This window comes from Anomalospiza imberbis, chromosome 9, assembly GCF_031753505.1.
Source record: "Anomalospiza imberbis isolate Cuckoo-Finch-1a 21T00152 chromosome 9, ASM3175350v1, whole genome shotgun sequence".
In the NCBI taxonomy this organism is placed as follows: domain Eukaryota; kingdom Metazoa; phylum Chordata; class Aves; order Passeriformes; family Viduidae; genus Anomalospiza; species Anomalospiza imberbis.
In genome coordinates, this window is record NC_089689.1 from 1,093,005 (window position 1) to 1,114,678 (window position 21,674).

General features: G+C 47.4%; 1 protein-coding gene across 6 annotated transcripts in view; it reads right to left on the bottom strand.

Annotated features, from left to right (window-relative positions):
- Positions 1-6,046: 6,046 nt before the first annotated feature.
- Positions 6,047-21,674, bottom strand: part of MTA1 (metastasis associated 1) — a 75,813-nt gene continuing 60,185 nt past the window's right edge. For 2 of the 6 annotated variants that reach the window (XM_068199224.1, XM_068199222.1), the window contains exons 18-21: positions 19,779-19,790; positions 14,852-14,883; positions 11,827-11,978; positions 6,047-7,697 (exon numbers count right to left, since the gene is read on the bottom strand). In XM_068199224.1, coding sequence (XP_068055325.1) covers positions 7,559-7,697; positions 11,827-11,978; positions 14,852-14,883; positions 19,779-19,790 — 335 coding nt within the window. In that variant the 3' untranslated portion in view covers positions 6,047-7,558. The remainder of the gene's footprint in view (positions 7,698-11,826; positions 11,979-14,851; positions 14,884-19,778; positions 19,791-21,674) is intronic. The other 4 variants (XM_068199225.1, XM_068199223.1, XM_068199227.1 and 1 more) reach the window with 2 other exon arrangements.

Sequence of the window (21,674 nt, forward strand, 5' to 3'; positions counted from 1 at the left end):
CGGGCAGGGGGGTGGTGGCACGTGAGGGACACCCCTGGCCCCGCTGTGCCTCTCCCCAGAGAGCGCATTAATAATTTTCACCAAAGGATGCATTTTCCGTCAGAAATTGGAGCGCCCCATCCCTGCCCGAGGGCCGAGCTGGAGTTTCCCTGGCAGCGGCTGACAAAGCCGCCTTTCAGCGGCCAGGGGAGGTCTCTGGCATGGGCCGTGCCCCCTGCAGCAGTGCCCGGAGGTCTCCCAACCGAGGGGGCCGTGTCCCCAGCGCTGGCACCCGTGGCGGGAGGTGACCCATTTTCCTGCGATGGCGCCGGCCCCGCGGGATTTCCTGAGCTGCTGAGGGCAGGAACATCCCCTGGGGCACATCCCCGGGGCACTGCCCGTGCTGCTCCGGCCGTGGCCGCAATTCCCCGCTCCGGGGCTGTGAGGGGCCTTCCCTCCGTGACAAGGCAGGACTTTAACCCAGCCGCTTCCCTCGGGGAGCTGCGGGGAGCGGAGCAGGAGCCACATCCCTGCAGCACCCCCTCTTCGGCCGGAGCTGAGACCGAAGCAAGCCCACATCCTAAAGCTGGTGCCTGTAGCCCTTCCCCGGGCAGCAGCAGCTGCCCCAGGGCCCGGCAGGGGCTGCGGGGCACGGAGGGTGCTTGCCCAGCGTGCCGGGCTGGCCCTGGCCCTGGAGCCGGGATCGCCTCCACCGGGAGCCCGCAAAAGGCCGGGACCTCTGCCCGGGGCAGGGCAAGCAGAGAGCTTTGCACAGAGATTAAGGGAAAGTGAGGAATAAATAAGAAATAACTCCCTCCAGGCTGCCTCTCCTTTGGCTCACCTCTCTCCCCCTCCCCGTGCCGATTCCCCTCAGCTCTTTTTTCTTCATTCAGACACAAATACCACAAAAACTCATGGACGCAGACAGAGCTGTTTCTAAGGGGAGCTGGGGCTGGAAAGCCTTCCTCTGCTCTCATGTTTTCTGGCACCTAAGACCCCTTGGATTTGTTACAGGGCAAGAAGAGGTTGGGGGGAAAAAATAAAAGAGGTTATGGAAAAAAACCCTGCTGCTGGCTTGGTGTGCCCAAAGATCAGTGATCCCTGTGTGGCCTGCAGACCCTTGGCTGGTGCACCATGTGCAGCCACATGCCCAGGGCCCTCTGTCCCTCATGACAAGGTCACCCCAGGGTGACACGCTGCAGCTTTCTCTTTTTTCTCCACTCCTGAAACTCCCCTGTCCCAGACACAGCCCACAGCCAGGGGCTGGTGGTTAAGAATGGCTGCTGCCCATGGCAAGTAACAGCCACTGCCCACGGGCCAGCCCAGCTGTAACCAGTTTTGCCTCAGATCCTTGGGGTAAGCAGGAGTTTCATGGAAAAAGTGATTGGGCTTCTCTTCATGGGCTGGGAGCAGTTCCCTGTGATGGGATGCAACAGAAAGAGCCTTTCACAAAACCTGGCAAAACACTTTTTTTCTTATTTCACTTATTCTCCACAGCCCTTCTGGATGTGCAGTGCTTGCCAGCGTGGATCCAGCTGGCCTACACGGTGAGCTGGGATGGCTCGGGAGGGCGAGCAGGGCAGCACCCTGCCTGGAACAGGAGAAATCTGTCCCAGGCTGGCTGGGGTGGGGAGGCAGCCACACGGACAAGGGCACCCAGCCTTGCTGCCAAAGTGCAGCCGCAGGGTCAGTGCACAGCTCGGGAAGGGAGCACGGCGGCTTAGGAAGGATTAGCAAGAGACGGGGAAGATGGAGGAGAGGACGGCGTGCCGAGGGCTGGCAGGGGCTGGGGCTCGTCAGGCAGCACATGCCACCGACCAGGGCTCGGCACGTCAGCGCCCGGCCCCGGCGCCCCGGCCCCTGCAGCTCCAAGCATCCACTTGTCGCTCCTCTCCTTTAAAAGGCATCGAGCCCCTGCCGTTATCAGGCGGGGCCGATAGCGCTGTCACGCCTGCGATAAACAGGTTTACAGATTCTGTCCTTGCCATCTGGAGTGGATGTCCCCATTGTCCCCGCGAGTGCCGGGAGGATCCCAGCAGGCTGCCCGCAGATGCCGAGGATGCAGACGCTCGGTGTGAACCCCGTGGGGCAGGCGCGATCCCTCCGGGCAGTGGGATCAACCAAAGGCAGGAAAGCAGCTGGAGAGACCTGAGCACAGCTCTCAAACCCCCGTCAGAGCCACGGTGGGACTGCAGAGAGCGGCCAGGGGTGGGGATGGCTGGCACCGGTGGCTCTCCCCCAGGTTTTCCAGGGAAAGAAAGGGTGTCCCAAGGAACGGGCTGTACTCAGACCCAGGCTGCAGTGGCAAAGTTCAGCTCAGGGCAATTGGTCATTAAGCCCTGCCAGTGCCATGGCCTCCCCGGACACGCTATGGCCAGAGGTCGGGCTGGCCATGGCGCAATGCGGCTCTGAGGGCCAGCACAGCAGCAGGAGAAGCGTGCCCAGTGGCTGCCCAGGTTTCATGTGTCTGTGCCTCACATGCACACCAACTCCAGGACACTGTCGGTGAGCCCCTGGGGTAGGGAAGGGACTGGACACACATAATCCAGCACCTCACGAGTGCTGCAATGTCCCCATGGCACCGTCTTCTCCTTCTCCTTCTCCATCAGCATCACCCACCCACTAGGATGCATTTGGCCTTGGTTCCCACCAGACATTATAGGCATCTTCCTGGGACTCAGGGAAACCCAGCTTGGCTCCTCACCCACAGGCTCCACACGTTCACTTCCCTCCTGTCCTGCGTGGGGGCAGCCAGAGCACAGGCAGGGGGAACAAACTCACTTCTGCTCAGATGGAAAATCTCTGAAGGAGCACAACTTGGCTAAAACCCTCCAGCCAGAACCTGTAAATCTGCTCCCTGTGACGCTGCCAGCATCCCACAGAGCACTGGATCCAGGTGGAGAGTCCCCTTGCAGGAGGGAAGGGAGGAAGCTGTCTACAGAAAGATGCTGAATTTATGTTATTCATTCTCATTCCAGGAATGTGGTGAATGAACTTGCAAAGCTCAGGGCAGGAATCAAGTGTGCTTCAACCCTGACCTGCCCTGACTTTCTTCCAGGCTGAAGAAGAGGTGGAGACAAGCCCCAGCCCCACAACCCATCTGAATTTACTGTGTGTCTTTTCCTGAGGCAGCTTCCATCTCCTGCATGGGTGAAATGTGATTATCAGAGACTGAGTCTTCCACCAGCTTTTGAAGCTGCTCAAGCAGAGCAAAACCCTTCTGTCAGTGCCCAGGGAGGGAAGCGAGGGCAGGAGGGACAGGGGGACGTGGCCACGCCAGCCTCCTCCCTTGGGAAGGGCCATAAACATCACCCACACTCCAGACAGTTCGTATTCTGAAGACAGGGATCACGGCAGGTCCCATCACTGTTGGCTCTTGCAGGCTCACCTTGAAAGGCAGACTACATTAACAGGAAAAACCCCAAACAAACCCTCTCTCACCAGCTAGAGAGGCCTGTCATGCCTCGACTTGCCTTTCTGCAGTGATCTTTCCTTTCTCCCTCTAATGCTGCTGCCAAAGCTTATTTGGGTTAATGGTGTTTTAAAGTCTGTGCCCTCTTGATGGATTAAGGAAAACAGAAAAGATTCAAGGTCCAGTTTCTGTAAATGAGTCAAATTCCTTCCTTCTCCTCACAGTTAAAATCTGCCAGGTTTTATTTGTGCTCTTCCCACAAATCCCCCGGCAGGCTGGCACACCTCCTGTGCCACTACTGATCCCATGCCCCCTGTGGACAGGTGAATGGCCCCTCCTTGCGTGGCAGTGGGAAGCAGCTCCACCATGATGCAATCCCACCGTCCCTAAGAGCCTCTCCAGCTTCCCAAGGTCTGGCTTGTGTAACACTTGCACAGAGAACCAGAGCCTGCAGCAGAGCTGGCACTGGCTCCAAATTTCCATTTCAAAAGAAAATTTCAGCGTGTATTTTGCTTTACAACTCTCCAATAGTGTCCCAGTTACAGCCCTCCTCCCACAGCAGGAATGCCAGGTTTGGAATTGTTAGTTTTGGTCATACTTTGCTTTTTTTCATATTGTTTCATCAGTGCCGTTACGGTCAGGGCGCTGCCTTCATGTTACGGCAGCAAAAGCAGAGATCACAGGGAGCTGCTCTGGCAAGCTGGTAAAATGCAAAACACAACATAAAAAAGTGCCCCCAAAATACCAAAGTTAACTTAAAAAAAAAATTAAATCTGTAACAAACGCATTTTGGCATAAAGTATTGTAGGAATGTTTGGATTTCTGTTCTGTTTTTAAATACTTTCCTGAGCAGCTTCCTGCTTCTTTTTAAGCCTGTAAAATTGCAAGCATGGCGCTGAGTCTGGAGGTCAGCATGCTCCATCCACGTGAGCACAGCCTCTCCCAGGGATCACAGCTGAGCCTGTGACATATCTGCTCCCACGCCTGCATGGCAGAGAGGGGAGTGAAGGAAGGACTGGGATGCGAGGGACACACAGCTAAGGGAAAATACCCAAATGCATGTGGCGTAACTTATTACATCCCAACAGACCTGGCCTGCTTCGGGTGGGCAAGCACTTCCCAGCTCCAGGCTCTCCTCCCCCTACAATCTCAGGGGCTCTTTAGGAGGTGGGAAGCAAGGGAAAGAAGGGACCTGGAAAATGGGGCATTGCTCCAGCTGTATGAACGTTGCTCTGTTTTGTTTGACAAGGCTCTGGAGCAGGAGGGTGAATAACCAAAGGCAGTTCCTGCAACAACAGCACAGGAATGTGAATACAAAGGAGAGCTCGGCACAGGAGAGACTGTGACAGCAGCAGCTTAAGGGAGTGACCCCTCAGGCTTGGATAGGTCAGTGCTGGACCTACCACTCCCTGCACTTCCCAAGAGCCAGCGTTTTCCTTCAGTGGCTGAAGGGATCTTCCAGCCTCTGCTCCCAAGCTGCTACAAACATAAGCCAGTGAAACAAACACACGGCAGCGGAGTCTGCTACCGCACGCCAGAAAACAGCATCTCTATTGAAGGACACGCAAGGGTCCTTCAAAGTTAGGGCAGCACAGGACGTGCTCTCTCTCCTTGCCTGGACTCGTTCCCGGAGCAATCTCTGGAGCCGCTCCAAGAAAGCTTTTAAGTTGTTGGAAACCGCAGGGCTGGCACCCCCAAGCGGTTCTTGTACTCTCGGTGCAGCCAGAGCCGCCTCTGCCGGGCTCATCCAGAGCTCATCCCCATGGCCCGGGATCCTCAGCACAGCAGCAGCCCCGGCACCCCCGGCTGTCCGAGCTCCCCCAGCCCCAGGCACAGCAGGGGCCAACTCAGACGCGGAGTTTTCCAACGTGATGTGTTCAGATTTCCTTTTGCTACAGGAAGGAATCCCCATGAGCACTTGCCCTCACAGAGACAGAAGTGTTACAAAACCCTCCTGCAGCTGGTGTTTCTCACGTACAGAGGGTTAATCCTAAGGATTGATGGTGACAAAGTAAAACTGCCAATGGTCACCGGTGCTGCTCGCAGCCTGAAGGCTTCTGAGCCCTTCCTGAGCAGCACATCCTTCAGGAATGGCTGTCCTGTCTCCCTTTTAAGTTGTGGACAGGAAACCCTGACCTGTAGCACAGGATACACTTAGACCTGCCAGTGTGCACAGCCCCTCACAGCCACAGAATAAATCTCACCACTCCTGAGCAGCAAACGAGAGTGAACACGGAGCCCAGGCTGCTCATCTCGGGGGACAGAGCAAGGCAGAGCTCAGACCTGCCCACAGGTTGTGCTGCTGACCTCCAGGGATGTTCCTCTGCCACATGCCAGAGGCAGGCCCGGAGCAGCAGGACCAGGAGCTGCTGCGGACAAAGGGCTCATTCAGCCCCGCATCTGCCACCAGTCTGAGGAGGAGGAGTAGGGAGGGAGAGCCTCTGAAACGTAAGGAAGTGCTTAAACTGCACAGGAGAGGAATCAAACTAGGAGTGACTCGGACTCCTGCCCTGTCCTGCTGGCACAGGCACCCTGGAGAGCAGAACACAGCCCAGGGACGGGACGGAAGGCGCAGGGCTGTGTGCCCCAGGCACGCGGAACCCGAGCGAGGGTGGCTGTTTCAGAAGAGACAAAAAGCAGATGTTTCACAAAAGCTCACTTTCCAGGTTTATTAAGTAAAGTTAACTGAATTGTTTTCATTTTGTGGGGATTCCTTTCCGTCTAACCCGGCGGGTTAAGAGAGTTGCACAGAATCACGGTTGGACTGTGATAACCCAAATACAACTTTGGCTCATCTCACCGCTGACACATATGGAATGACTTGGGGGTTATTACATGCTGTGTCTGCTTGAGGCAGGTACATGTACAGATCAGCACAAGTTGCAAATGATAGTTTACATCCTTTCAAAACCAAGCAGGGCATCCAGCAAATGCACTGCCATGAGAAGACATATGAAAAAGAAACGATACAGACTTGCAAATACGTAAGAAGTTGAAGAGATGCAAGAAACCGCAAACACAAGAAATGTCAAGGGGGAATAAAACCACTTAAATTCAGACACAATGTGTTCAAATGAAAACCCAGCTGTAATTTAAAGTCCCTTCAAAACGGGAAACATACAGTAACGCAATTAAAGAGAAACCAGGTCTCATCCTGGGAAACGTGTCCAAAAGCACTGATGCACAAACAGGTTCAGAGTTCTAAGCAAAATGTCCCTGGGCATTGGTGTACTTGACTCTTGGAGCCAGAGCAAAGCAATTCATTACACTTGCTGGGCCTACGGCTGGCTCTTGGTGGCCTAACAGCACGTAGGATCCCAGATGTCACAGAGAAGGCAGCACGCAAACTGCTGGTTACTGGGAGAAACGCCACGGGCCACATCTCCCAGAGAGCAACTAGAGTAAGGACACCTAATTCTGGCAGCCTGGCTCCACTGCACACAACATTAGTGTAATGTTCTGCAAGGTTCTTCAGTTCTTAGCTCACTCCTTTCTCAGCCTGAGTTGGTCTGTCTTGTGCATGAGCACAACTGGCTGTGCAAAATGATCCAAAAAACAGAAGGGACAGGACCAAAGAAAACTGGCTGAACCTGGGGCTGGCTTTCAGCTCCTATTTTCAAATATCGGTTAAAGATTGGAAATTTATCTACAAAAGAAATAATATAAATGAAATTAAAAAATGGCACCGTCCACAAAATTAAAAAAAAAAAAGAGAAAGAAAAGAAAAATCTTACAACACAGCCTCATAAAAATGGCTTTTCAACGAGAGCTCAGTCACAAAATGAAGGGTTCTAGCTCTTCATACATCAGAAGAGGAAACAAAGCTAAAAAGTACTAGACCGCATTCTCTTAATAAGTTAAACTTACTTTCCCTCCCCCTTCTACAAAAGGGGTAGAAGCAAAAGGGAAAGGAGGCTACTAGAAAAAAAAAAAAAAAAAAGAAGAAAAAAAGAAGGAGAGAGTGCAAGAGAGATAGAGAGAAGAGAGAGAGAGAGAGAGAGCAGTCTGTGGTCAGAGGCTCAGAGCAGGGCTGAGTTCCTTTTAAGGGTTTAAAAGATGCAAAACAGTTCCTCAAAAGTTCCCTCTCTTCAACAGTTAGCTCAATGCTGTAGCCATGGAAACTCAAGTAGATACTGGAGGAGAGACTGCAGGCAGATCCGCCGGGCGTTAATCCTCGATGATTATGGGCTCATCATTCATGGGCTGGCGGAGCTGCACTGCCTGCATGGGCCGCAGGATAATCGGCTTGTAAGGGCGTCTGGCGGCTCGCTTGGCTTCCGAGGAGGAAAGCAGCTTGCGGATTTTCCTGCAGACAGCAAGGAAGAAAGGCACGGATTACAGAGGCACCGTGGGCTGCTCCGCTTCTCCAAGGGAGACGGAGCCGCGCACGCCTGGTGGGGTGGCTGACAATGGCTCCTTCTGCAATGTCTGCCCTGGAAAACTCACCCTTCCTGATTTATAAACCCCCCAGTGAAGAGGAAACTGCATTCTCTGCTCCAGAATCCTTCCCCTGCAGGGCAGAAGGCATTCTGGTTCAGCCTGGTAGGACCAGGTCTCTGGCTGTGAATAGAACATGTGAAATAGTCGGGACAGCCGCTTTCCACACCACTGATTTATTCTGAATTTATTCTGATCAGTTGGATGTGCTGCAGGTAGCTCTGGGGAAGTTTACAAAGCCAAATCAACACCTACAGGGTGTTTCCCCTTCTTGCTTCTCCCACACTGCGTGTACCCAACCCAGAGATAGGCAATATTCACATCTTGCATTTGGTTAGTCTTGGTTAGTCTTGGTTAGTCTTGCATTTTTGGTTCACATCTTGTATTTGACTTCCCTATATGCACAAAACTGGCAACAAGTGCTATCAGATGCGGGAAGCTGTTTTCCATATGGAGAGAAAGACACACCAAAGTTTTAAAATTACCAAAATAAGTTAGACAGAGACAAATATTGAATGATTGCTTGCTTCTTTTTGTTAATACTAGGCTCAGAGATAAAGAAAGTATCATTAAAAAACCCCATCCAAACCCAAAAATGCAGCAACAATGGAAAAGTGTACTGTGTAATTAAAATGAGGGATTCTTTTATACAGAGGATGTTGTGGTAGTCAAAGGCACATAGAGATTAGAAAGGAAAGTAATAAATATTCCCATGAGTAGTCCACCAGTACCCACTATGAGATTTCAACTCAGGAACTGGGGAATCAGAAGGGTCTGATAAGGCAGCATCGTCTTCCCTCACAAGCTGCTGACAGAACAAGGTTTTGGCTGACCATGAGAGACAAGAGAGGAATTTCAGCCACATATCCCCCAGTTTTGTTTAGGGAACACTGCTGGGGCCAAAATCCCATTTTGTTGGTTGTGGTTCTGGTTGGTTGGTTTGGTTTATTTGTCAGTGGAAGAGAGCCCTTCTCACTGACCTGATGCCTATCACTGTGCTATGATTTTTGCCTTTAAGGTGTGATGGCTGCTGAAGAAAGAGGTCAAAATACCTCCTCTATCCTCAAAATCTTACCCTTAGCACCACCAGAACTGACAAACCATCAACTTCAGCTGCAGATTTTGAATCACTTCTTGTCAGATTTGGTCATCTCTTCACTTGTTTTTTTTTTTGCCTGTTGCGCAGGACAAGCTGCCGCACTTACACAGACACATTTTTTTGTTTGCCCAGTGTCCCCATTTCTTCAGCACCTTCTAAAACTAAAAGGCCACAGGGTGAGGTGAAAACAAGCTGGCAAAGTGGTGGTGGGGGAGAGAAAAAAAAAAGGCTTGATGTAATGACTTTTCCAAGATGTTTGAGGGCAGTTGATCCACCTTCAGCCAGAAGAGTTCCTTGCAGCACCCATGTGTGCTCCATTAGCCGTGCTGCCATCAGAAACACATCCTCCAGCATGCTAGATTCTGATCAGGTCACCCACTGCCTCCGCTTGCATGAGTAATAAATGCCAAGTTCCTTACTGGGAGCCTTCAATTCAAAAACTCATTCCTTTCATTCGACCAACTTTTCAAACTGCTCCTTCAGAGCAGTACAGTTTTCCAGCACCCTTCTCAACAGAGCTACACAAAAAGGGGAGAGGGGGAGCATGTAAAACTTCAGGGAAACCTACTTGCTGTGACTGAAAACACAGCCTGACTCTCAGCTGGAGGACGATAGGCAGATATTGCAGCTAGATTGATTGCTACAGAGCCAACACAAAGCTCAAATTGTTTCAGAGCTCACAAACAAGCCTTACATTCCTGACACTGGAATGCAGCAGATGGTTCAGGGAAAAGTTAGAGGTGAAATGCCCGAGAGAAAACCCGTGCCACTGACAATGCTCCATCGCTCAGGCTTCCCTGCTCTTCACAGCCTGCCAAAAATCTCCTTTCACCACTCATCAGTCAGCTAAGCAGCATGGCTGTCAGACAAAGAAGCCTGGGTTGGTTTTTTTCCTTTTCTTTCTCTCTCTATTTTTAAATGGAAGTGATAAGATCTTACTGAGGTGATGTCTATCACAGAACCACGATTTTCATTAGAGTTGTGCTGGTTGCTGCAGGACTGATCCTTCCTGCCTCTGTCAGTGGTTCTGTATGAGCAGAAGATTCTGTGTCTACAGTAAATTGTTGTCACAACCAACGCCACACCGGATGAACACTGTTACAGTTCTGTCCAGTCAAAGGGCAGGACCTTGTACTGACATGCTGCCACCACGCACCTGCTATATTTCACGTGCCTTGGATGATGAAGATGTCAAGAAGAACTCCCTAGATGAAGGACTATGAAACAAGCCTTGAGCATCTAAGGAGTGCATACCCTGTATCTAAGGACTGTATACCCTGAGTCCACAGTGGCACATGAATCTGAGAGCTGCAAAAGGATCCCAGTACCTCTTTACCACGGTGACAACAGTAAAAAGAAAACTGCTTCCCCTGAAAATTAAATCATTCTCTCACGTTATTTTCAATTATATATGGAATTCCATATATAACTGCTTTCTTTCACAGCATCTTGCAGGCACAGAAAGGAGAAGGGAAAGACATGGCAAATATATGAGCTGGTGTGAAATGCACAGTTGCATTAAAGGTGTCCATAGGAACAAGTCTGACCAGGAAATTCATTTCACGTGTCTTCTGTGTTTCAACAAGGTGTTGCCTGCACTGAAAACTGATCATCCGATAGATCAGTGGCTAGTAAGTTGAATGTTACTAGTATCACCTGCTTTACAAAGCCCATCTTTGACACTAGGCCCACAGAATAGTTCCTTGACACTTGAAATGCTTTGCAGGTTAAGGAGAAGTTTGGAGATGCCAGGACTCTTGACTCTGACCTTTGTGCTGAACAAATGAAGACTCAGAGCAGTGCCAAATTTAGTAGTATCAGAAAAGACAAAGCACTAAAACTCTCAACCTCCTCAGTTACTTGAACGGTTCAGACACCCAGTAATTCCCAGGTTCATCTTTGCAAGTGGAGGGACAGGCAAGTGCTTCTCTGCCCTTGGGGCACTGATAGTGCAAGCATTGATAACGCCAGGCTTCAGACCAAGACAGAAGCCAGACAGCACCTCTGCTGTCAGAGGGCTGGAAAGCAGGGCTGCAGCTTTGCTCTGACCTTCCTCAAGGTTACCCAGGAGGGAGGCATCAAGTTCTTGGGAGGAAACCACACAAGCCAATTTCTCTACCTTCTCACCACACCCAGAAGCAACGCTCCCATCCAAGGAATACCAGTACTGGGAACTTTGCCTTAGGGATGGGGTCACATAGCTTCTACCACTCTGTCAGCAGTTTGTAAACAGTTTGAAGTGAAACTCACACAAGGAAAGATTCTTCTACTATTTTTATCCTGTGGGCAGACGAACCAGAAGAATTAGGACTAGAAGAAGCAGTACCACCAAAGGAGGAAGATGTACCACCAAAGGAGGACACTGTGGGGCTAAATCTCACTGCTACTGGCAAATTAAACCACTGAAAAATGAGTCAGCTCAGCCCATGGAAACCCTCTGTCACTCGCAGGTTTCAGGACCCAGACACACGTGGAGATGTCTCGAGGGGTAATGTGAGAGTTCAGCCTGCAAGAGGACATGCAGAGCTCTGTGTGGAGGAGGCTCTGCTCCTCAGTGTCAGCCATGAGCCAGGAGGGCCCTATCCTGTCCCACTGAGATGGGACCTCCGAGGGCAGTGATGGGTCTGAACCAGGTGAATTCCCACCTCAGTCTTCCTTCCCTTTGCATCCATCTCCTACAGCAACTGCTCTGGAGTAAGAACAAGCATCTGCTTTCTCTGGAATGTAAGTGCATTATTATTTCCCACCCTTTACCCACCTCAGCACTGGCTGTAGTCTCTGCATTCAGTTTGAAGCATCAGACTTGCTGACAAGATCCCCCTCTAACCACAACACCAGCTGCAGCACCCACAAAACAACAGGCATCCCCTTAAATCCTCTGAAACATCACGTTCCCTACCTGGTTTCTTCAGTGGCCATGTAAAAAACATCATCTGGTGCATCAATCCAGTTCATCCTCCTCCTTTTCACTGGAGGCATGGATCCACCACGAATTAATCGGACTTTTGTTGGGTATGATTTCCCATTGAGCAGCAAGTTTCGGCTTGGTCCCTAACGTGATACATAAAACAGCACAGTTATGGACTGCAACAAACCTGCAGCAACGTGTGCTAAGCACTCAAAGGAAAAGAGAATTAAGGTTTTTGTACGGCTTGCTGAGAGTTTAAGGTAAATTCCTCCCCCTCTGGCCCAGGACTGAACACAGAATTCACACATAAGCAATTGTTCACAAGCAGTACAAGTCAGGCGCCTTCAATATGCAGTAGGACAGCAATACTTCAGCGACAGGACAAATAATGAATGGAAGGCATTACCAGTAATTTGTGGCTTGTGTCTGAAAGATGACATCAAGTTCAAAAGATTGAGCATCAGACTTAGATTTCAGCCACTACCATAAATCTAGAGCAACTCTATTGATTTCAGGGAAGGAAATCTAGCTACAGAGCAAATCAAATACAAAAATCAGAATTTACAGTTATTCTGGAGTACCAAACTTACCCGTATCCCTTTTGTTCTAGCGAGGTCAATATTTAACAAGGATAGTATAGAATTAAATACATTGTTGAAAACAAATGTAGGACTACAAAGCTTAACAGCTTTCATGATAAAACCCTTTTAGCATCGAACACCACAGATTTCCCGTAACAACACATTTGCTTTGCGAATCAGCACAGGCATCATTTTCCAGACTCACAGTAAGCCCCTTACACTCAGCTGGAAAAACATGAGCTGTTATTAAGAGAGGTGCAGATGAAAGGGAGCAAAGTGTTAAGCTTCTCAAATGCAGCTGTCCTTGATCACTGAAGTCCAGTGCTGCTGCCCCTCTTCCTGCTGATCAGCACATTGAGAAATCCCACTGAAATCAGTAACACTGAACAGCTGGGAAAGATGCAAAATGAAGGCCCAGAAAATTTGATATGCATAAATTAAAGCTGGTCAGAAAACACCTTGGTATAAATTCAATTGTGGTATTTCACAGGCCATTGTCCAAGGTCAGACCATCTCCACAGATGCACCAAGGCTTCCCCTTCTGCCCATGGAATGGGAAACTGAGCATTTGTGCGAGAGATGTCTGCCCTGGGAGATGCACCTCAAAAGGAATGGTGGGGACATGGGGACTTCAAATCCTTTAGTGTCAGGTCATTGCAATAACTAACTGAATTTTAACACCTTGACTTAGAAAAGGAAGAATTCAGTCTGAAAACCAAGGGAAAAACCCAACAAACCCCGGCGTCTATCTCATTTTGCATCTGAGCAGAAAACAGAAAATGATAATGACTTATTTTTTGACCAGCCTTAATCAACTGCTCTAGCAAGATCTGCTTCCTGTAGAACATCAGGGCTTTAGAGCTAAACAAACAAACCCCCACCTTTTAAAACCCTAAGCTCTTTAAAACTGTTGCACACAAGTGCAATAAATTCATTTCTTAGTTGCCCAGCTCTATGTTATACAAGACAGCTTCAGTACCACAGCAGACCACTGAAATACTTCAACAGTTGCTTTTAGATTTGACATTTGTTAAGAGAAAGGTTTCAAATAAAAGCTTTTCTGATGGCTTTTTTTTTTTTACCCCCTTCAGGTTTCTCCAAGAAAATCCATTCATTAAGGTTACAGAGCATATTTTCTCCACATATTCAAGATACACAGGAGAACAACTCCAGAAAAAGTTCTTGGAAATACCTAGAAAGGGCACCCCTGTGCTTCCAGGTTGCCCTTTCTCTACCTACATGGTGAAATCTATTTCAAATGATCCATCCTGAAATGAGAACCTTTAATTTTTCATTCACACTTGATTAGGCAACCAGAAATCAACGCAGTTCTGAGAGTTTTACCCTAAATCACCTAAAAAGTATTAAATCAGAGATTTCTCCCTCTGCTCTGAGTTGTTTTATTCAGCAGACACAAACAAGTAGCCAGTCTTCTCAGTGACACAGGATGAAGCTGAATTCATGGAGGAATACAATTTACCACTTCGGATTGAGGAACAAACCAAAGGAATGCTCTGTCATTGCAAGCAGCCCGGTACACCCAAGTTCTGGCCTCCCCTCCGGCCACTGCTCACTTCCCCAGACACTGTCAGGTTCAAAAAAGCCTGTGATCCCTGTGCAGTGACCACCAGTCACACCTGCTGCTGGCTGACCTGTGTCACAGGGACCCTGCTGGCACTAATGCATTGTGGCACTTCAGCTAACGAGGCAAGCTCCACTTGATCAACATCAGAAGATCTTTTTTTTTTTTTCCTGGGGGGTGGGGGGGAAATGCATGCTTGAAGTTGTTTCCCTTAAGCCATGTGCAAGGGGGAAAAGGGATGCACAGCCTTTGCACTGGCCCCTTCACAATTTAGTGAGAAAGCATTCTGCCAGAGACACATCAATCAGACTGGCTATTTGCTTCTGTCCTTTGATTAAACTCAGCACAATAGATGAAAGGCTATAAAAAATTTTTACTCAAAAATAAAAAACCAAAAAAACCCAAAACGTAAAATACAAGCATTCTCAGCAGGTTACTTGCACACCAACTTGCTAAAAAAATAATAAAAAAGAAACTGCTTTCCAAACAAACCCTTCCATCATTTAAACCTTTCTCCTTCAGGGAAACACATTCCACCTAGAAACACATCCCAGAACTTTGCTGTAAGCAGCCACTCAGTTTCTGCATGAGCAGAAACAAAATGCTCTGTTCAAAACAGGATCTCATTTACAGATATAAAGGTAGGTAGATTTGAGGTTTAAATTGTATTTAACCACTAAGATGATTCAGATACCCCAAAATAATTTTTCTCCCTTTTCAGTGAATTGGGAATTATGACCAGCTGCAAACAGCAAAGGTGGAAGTGAAGCACTACGGTTTAATGGGGTGTTCTATCTAGCGTGGGTTAATAATTCTTCTTTTCCCTGTTTTGGTTAAATGAACATTCTCTTACCATTTGTCTGGTTTGTCCGTGGTTAGGCAGACCTAACAAACAGGAAAGAGAATAGAGCTGGTAAGACCATTGCTTTTCCAAGACAGAAAAAAGTACAAAATCAAAACACACGCAGCTATGATTACAACCGTGTTGTTTTGCTAAGCCTGGAGTTGCCTACGGAACTGACTTCTGCCCTCCTAGAAAGGTGACTGAGAAAAGCTTCCTTGACAACGTGGTTCGAAGAGCAGAGGCCCCAAGTCACAAACACGTTCCACTCGCCCAGTCTCTTCTCCATTTACTCAAACCTTGCTTCACACTACACTAGAAGCACATCTCCTCTTTCAGATCCCAGGCTTGCTGTGCGTCTGGGGAAAAATCTGACGTTCTCTTTTAGTCTGAGGAATTTACTGACGTCAGGAAGGGGAAAGTGGAAGGCATTATTCACTGTCAAGGCAGCAACAAACAGAATCTTCCTTATCCTCCTTGGGTCCCCCAGGAACTCCTCAGCTCAGACATCAGCTACAAGCTGTTAGCAAACAGAGTGTATCTGCTGAACCTGCCACGAGTAAACGCCTCCTCAGGCACAGAGCACAGCCAGGCAGCCATCACAGAGCCCTTTCCCAGGCACACACACAGCAGCAGGCACCACGGCTCGCTGGGACCAGGTGGGTACCCCCTCACACTGCCCTCAACGGTACTGTGCACACGCAGGAGCCTGCAGGACTCCCAGAGCTCCTGGGATTTGAGGGAAAGGCGTGTTGCTGTAAGGCAGCACGGCCTGGCACAGAATGGACTGGGAGACCCAATAAAGCTGTTTGGTTTTATAAGATGCACATTCCCAGAAAACACCACTTCATTAGCATCTGTGCACCAAACCACGTTCCTCAGTCCCTTCTGGCTGAGAACCAAAATGTCAGTGCAGCAAATCCAACAGGTTCTACAGGACAGGCATCAGCAAATGCTACTGCTGTCTGCAAAGGTCTCAGTATGAATTCTGCTTTCACATTCATAGGATCTTTGAACCTTCCTATTGCTAGCGAGTTAGCTGGGATGAAAAACTTTTTCAAGAAGCCAGCAAGAATGAACTTTCACAGCTCATGGTCTGTAGTCCAGCAGGTTCCCGCAGGTTCTCACTGGTAAAACCAAACACACTGCCCTTGCATCGAGTAGAACAGGAAACACAGGGCACAGTGTAGTGTCAGGAGCGAGGAGGGTGAAACGGGACATTTTCTGAGCATTGAGTATATCACGATACACCACATTAGAATCATCAGTTTACATCAAGGCTATTTTCCACCCTGTGCAGATGTTAAGCTGTTAGCTACTTCAAATGGGAAGACACACAGCTTCAGTTCTTGCTGCATTTTTGTGCCTAAGTATCCACAGAGATGAAGAAATAGCTGCCAAAAATATTTCCATCAAGCCTGTAGGACAGATGTACCAAGCACCAGTAAGAAGGCCAGTAACAACCTCTGGATGTTGACAAAGGCAGTGCAGGCAACAGATAATCATTTGTTTTTACATGGCAGCAACCATGGCATCCAAAACACAGCTGTGAGCAGCTGTTTGGTACGGATGGACAAAGGGCTCCACGGATGCTGGGAAATAGCACAGCCAGCAGGATGCAACCAGAATCTGCCAGCTTCAGAGCTAAGCTCCAGCACTTGTTACTTTCTTTCCCCTTCCATAACTGAAAGATTACGTTTTCTCCATTCACAGAAACTCTGAGATGTAAATCAACTGATGCTAGTCCCTGGATTGAAGCCACATATTTTCTTTTAACCACACTCCAGATCAGTTCTTTTCTTGTAGTAAGAACACCCTTGATGCCAGAAAAGACTGTCCTGATATGTGGCTGCTGCTGCAATGACTACTGCTGGATGTACAACACACAGTAAACAGTGATATTTCCAAGCACCAGGATTAAACCAGAATATTCCATGGTGAGAAGCTGAAGGATGCAAACTGAACAAAGGTTGAGCAGAACTGCTGCTTGCTCTGAGCCCCAAAGCTTCAGAGCCCTCAAGCAGCACAGAAACAGTGCTAACAATAGGAACACACCTCCCTCCCAAACTGCCATTTCTAGGATAAAGCTGCCCATGACAACTTTTTACTCCAGTAAAACAGGACACAAAACAAAGCTACAGCTTCAATGCAATGTATACCTTTGCTTTCACAGCAATAAGGTATCAATTAGCATACTAATATTGGTGAATTAATCTATGAATTTTCACTTTAGTCACACTTCAACAACTGAAGTCTGAAAGAATGAAAACAGGCACTAAAATTACCTTATTCAGTTTGCAATTTAAAAAAAAATCACAGTAAGAACATATGCAGCCAAAGCACTGCTATTAAATGAGCAACCTCTATGCACAATCATCACCAAATAGTGGCAGAGAGCCAGCACATCTGTAACCCATTGTGGAACTGCTGACAAGTCAACAGGATCCATCTGGACTGGAGACAATGGATTCTCACCCAAACGTCTTTGGTGGCTTCTGTGTGAGAGAGGAAGCCTGTGAGAAAGGCACCTCTAAAAACTAAACCAGTCCCCTGTCTGTGGGTGAGTGGTGGCACAGGCACAGAACTCCCCATGCCAGACTCACACCTGCTCCATGTGCCTGCTCCACTTTCACAGATAAAGATTTAAGAGATGTCTCCTCATGCATCCACAAGCAGGTTAAAAATAAGACAGCATAAGAATGTAAATGAGGAGCAAAATACAACAGTTCTGGCAGCTCCTCTCCAGAGGGGAAAAAAAAGCTCTGACTATATTTTATGGAGGAATGTCTAGAGAAGACACAGGGTAAAAAATGTGATTATTCTTTCTGATGATATCTAAGGTCCAACTGCTTAAATGTGCACAGCTCCACATCAGCACCAACACTGACCTCCTCCAAACGACACAAAAACACACAAACAACAAAAGGAAGTGTTTTCAGGATTGACCACACTTTTAAAACCAGAAAGTGTAAAGGTATACAGTGACGAATCTAAGCAGGTCTTCTACTCTTTTTCAGCCAAAGAAATTGAAATATACTCTGAAAACTCCAGACTAAATGTCAGGGTTTTTTTTTCTTTTCCATAGCATTGAAAAGAACCCAAAGCTGTAGAAAGTCTCTGGCATCCAACTCCTCCTGCCAGCCTCCTCTATACACTGAAATAAAGAGGAAGCCCCCGAGGATAAAGTGAAGACAAAGTCAATTGAAGGTATAGCTGCAGAGAATCATAAATGTCCCCTGCCACAGATGATTCTACACCTTACTGAAATGGCAATAAAACAGCTGATCACTGCACAGAGATTAACTGGCACCCTCAGGGCATGTCTGCTCCCTACAGCTCAGTGCCAAGGACCTTGGAACTGCTCCTCAAGCTAAGCACAATCACAGAGATTTTGGATGAAAACCAGTCCAGCAGGTTACTATGCCCTAATGATCCCTTCATCCCTGAAGTACCAAAGCTGCAGGTGAATATACTTTCTCCCAAAGAAATACAGGTGAGGAAGGACTGCAATCAAACAGCAACACAAGTCTGTTACTGCTGCTACTCTGCAGCTGTGTGTTATCTTTCGAAGACAGGGAAACCACCTCTCAGTCAAACTACCTTTTCCAACAATCTCATGTAATTTGCATCACATGCAATTTGCATCTCATGCTTTTGGATTTGAAAAAAAAAAATTGAATGAGAGAATGCCTAAACTTCCAGCAGCAACTACAGCACTGCCCCAAGAGCACGCTGTGGGAGTAGGGGATAGCTGGCACCCAAAAACACAGAGAGAAAAAGAGAATCTAATTTCCCAGTGGAAAGCAAACCAGCACATCTGGTCCCACTGGATGCCTGACTCTAGACATGGTCTTTGCTGCTCCAGTCCCATCCCCTGCAACTCAGCACCTCGATGGCAGAATTCCAAAACTACTCCCACTGCTCACATTCTGCCTGCTGTTTTGCCAACACCACACAACACACAGCTGCCATGTGGAGAAGCAGGAGAGACTAAACCCTCAGCAGTGAGCCCAGCACAGGCTGGAGCACAGGGATATTCCCATGAAGTTACTACAGCAAGCTTCAAGAAGCTGCTGAAGCATGGAGAACTTTCTGCTTGGTCAGAAACCACCCAGTGCTTTTCCACACCTGAACATACACGCTGCTGCTGTGCATTTACAGCCCATTTCACAGTCTGACACAAGTCTGTACAGAACTGACCCTCATACCAAGGAGGAAGAGTAGCCCAGCTTCCAGCCTGGACACAACTCAGAGTTGGTAAACTTGTGTTTACTCAAAGTTACTAACTCCAGTCTTCTGCCACCACACACAAAAACTGCTTCATCAAGCAATTAGTCACAGATGGTATCTGGTTTCTACTTTGTTTACCCACAAGGAGTATCATGCAGAACATGTAATATGCACTAAGACTCAGAAGCACATCTTCAATCACAACAAATGCAGAGCATTTCATGTGCTTTTTCGCAACAGTGACTTCACCATTCCTTTCTAAAATCCATATACTCTTCATGTGCATTTTCCAAAAGTAATCCTCCTCCTGGGACTCCATCCTTCCCAGCAGTAACAAAAACATCAACAGTACCGCATTTGTGAGTAAGCTAGAAAAATATAAAAATTCATTCATGAATAAGGCTTGATGAACAAGGATTTCACTTCCAAGTTACTGGCTCACTCGAGGCAGTCTCAGTGTGTTGACACACACACACACTTTTTTGCCAGCTTGCAAGAACACTTTAGCACCCTTGCCTCTCTTATAACTACCTAGAGAGTTTTACCACTGTTAGTGTCCACCCTCTAACAATCAGAGGCTACAAACTTTCAGAAATGTAAGTGTAACAAGCAGAACAGAGCATAAATTGTGCCAAACACCACCTAGACTTAACATTTTCTTAAAATTCTGTTGTACATAAAAACAACGTTAAAATTGCAATTTACTTACCTAAGTAAGTTCCTACCAAGATTGGCAAAGGAAAAGGAAAGAAAAGATTTAAGGTTAAAAAAGGGAAAGATTCACGTAGTTCAGAATACAGTAGCTCAGCCCCATGCAACAAATAGAGATACACAGACTTGTTTGGCTGTAATGAAACACAGAAGTGATCACAGTTCTCTGTTGGACAGATAAAACCAAGACAACATTAAACACAAAGTAACTCCAAACGAGAGATTTTGCTAAGAGCGGCTTTAATTTTGGATAGGTAAGTACTGGTCTGTACCCAGCTCCTTCTACCAAGCCCTGCACATTAACATCACTGGATTTTGACAGCACGTCCTAAAATGCTTGGTCCAGCAGGTCACAGTCACTTGCTGTATCAACAGCCCCTCCCAGATGATGTGTCTGTCCATGCTAGGCTGTACCTCCTGCTACAAGCACTTCAAGAACCCTGTTAATACTTTCTGAACAGTGACATCCACTGCAGAGAGCCAGCAGCTCTCCTTGGATAAGCACATTGAGAAGGGAGAGCTGCTTTCTGTCTCAGGGTTGAGTCAATCAATACTGTCCACTCATATTCCAAAAAGAGCATCATGGTGGATTCCGCCTGGCTGTAACACACCAAGTGGCTAAAAAAAAAAAAAAAAAGAGACAAAACTATGCACACCTCACTGCTTTAGGATTTGCTGATCCAACCTATCTAAACTAGAAAGTACTGAATTACTCCCTGTTCTTAGCATCAGGAGTATTATACATCATATATACGTGTGTGTGTATGCATTAGATATATAGATATATAGATATATGAATTATATGTGTCACACATTCCACTCAATTACAAATTCTGCCTTTGTACTATCCAGGGCACTTGCAATTCTGCCCTTGCTCTGTTATACATTAATTTCCTCTCACATTACTTACACCTGCTCTCTACCATTGCCTTGGGATATGCACTCTCCTCTCAATCAACATTTGCATCTTACTCCGTGCCATCACTCCTAAACGAAATAGTTTTCACTAGCTGATCCACAGAGCATGATGCCCATCTGCTGATTTTATTTTCAGATCTTTCTTCACAACACCAAAAGAACCGAATCAGAGTATCAAGGCTAAACTGAAGGAAAGTGAAAATTGTTTCACTTAGCATCTGAATACAAAATCACATATGAAATTCTCAAAAATAATCATTACTTTAGGCAAATAATCCTCAAGTGAGAAAGCTGCACAGGCATGGTTCTTGGGGTCTCCACAAAGCAGTTCAAGCAACTTGACATTCGTCCCAGCTGTGCTGCAGCTGGCACTGAACATTTGCTCTCCTGCCACTAGTCAGCATTACTAGGGTCTGGATTTCAACACCTAAAGCCAGGCCTTTTCCCCAGCACCCCACCATTTATTAAAGGACCAGCACTCCCTGCTGTTTACAATAATTCCTGGATGAGCACATTTCCATTGGCTGGTTATCCCCCAGTTTTTAGAAAGACAGCTGGGGTCACTGAGGATAAAGGCAGAATTTTAATGCAATTTATGCATACAGGTAAGTCCACATTTTCTGCAAGTCTAAGTCAGCCAGAAAAAAACATACATATATATATAGATACACACACATATACACACACCGTGTGTATGTGTGTGTGTGCACACATGTATATACAAAATATTGAGAGAATTTTGGTCCCCTACATAGCTGATGTTAGAGAACTTCCCTATCTTCCCACCTCAAGAGCTGCTTTTGTTCGAGAACAGTACTTCCACTGCCATGCTCATCTCTTGATAACTGAACTAAAGCCATGCCAGGCTGATGAATGCCTCCACTTTTGGTTCATTCATGTTTCCTAAAAAGGATGTGCGAAACAATGAACCAAAACATGTTAAATTAGATTGACATTCCATTTGGGTTTAGAAATC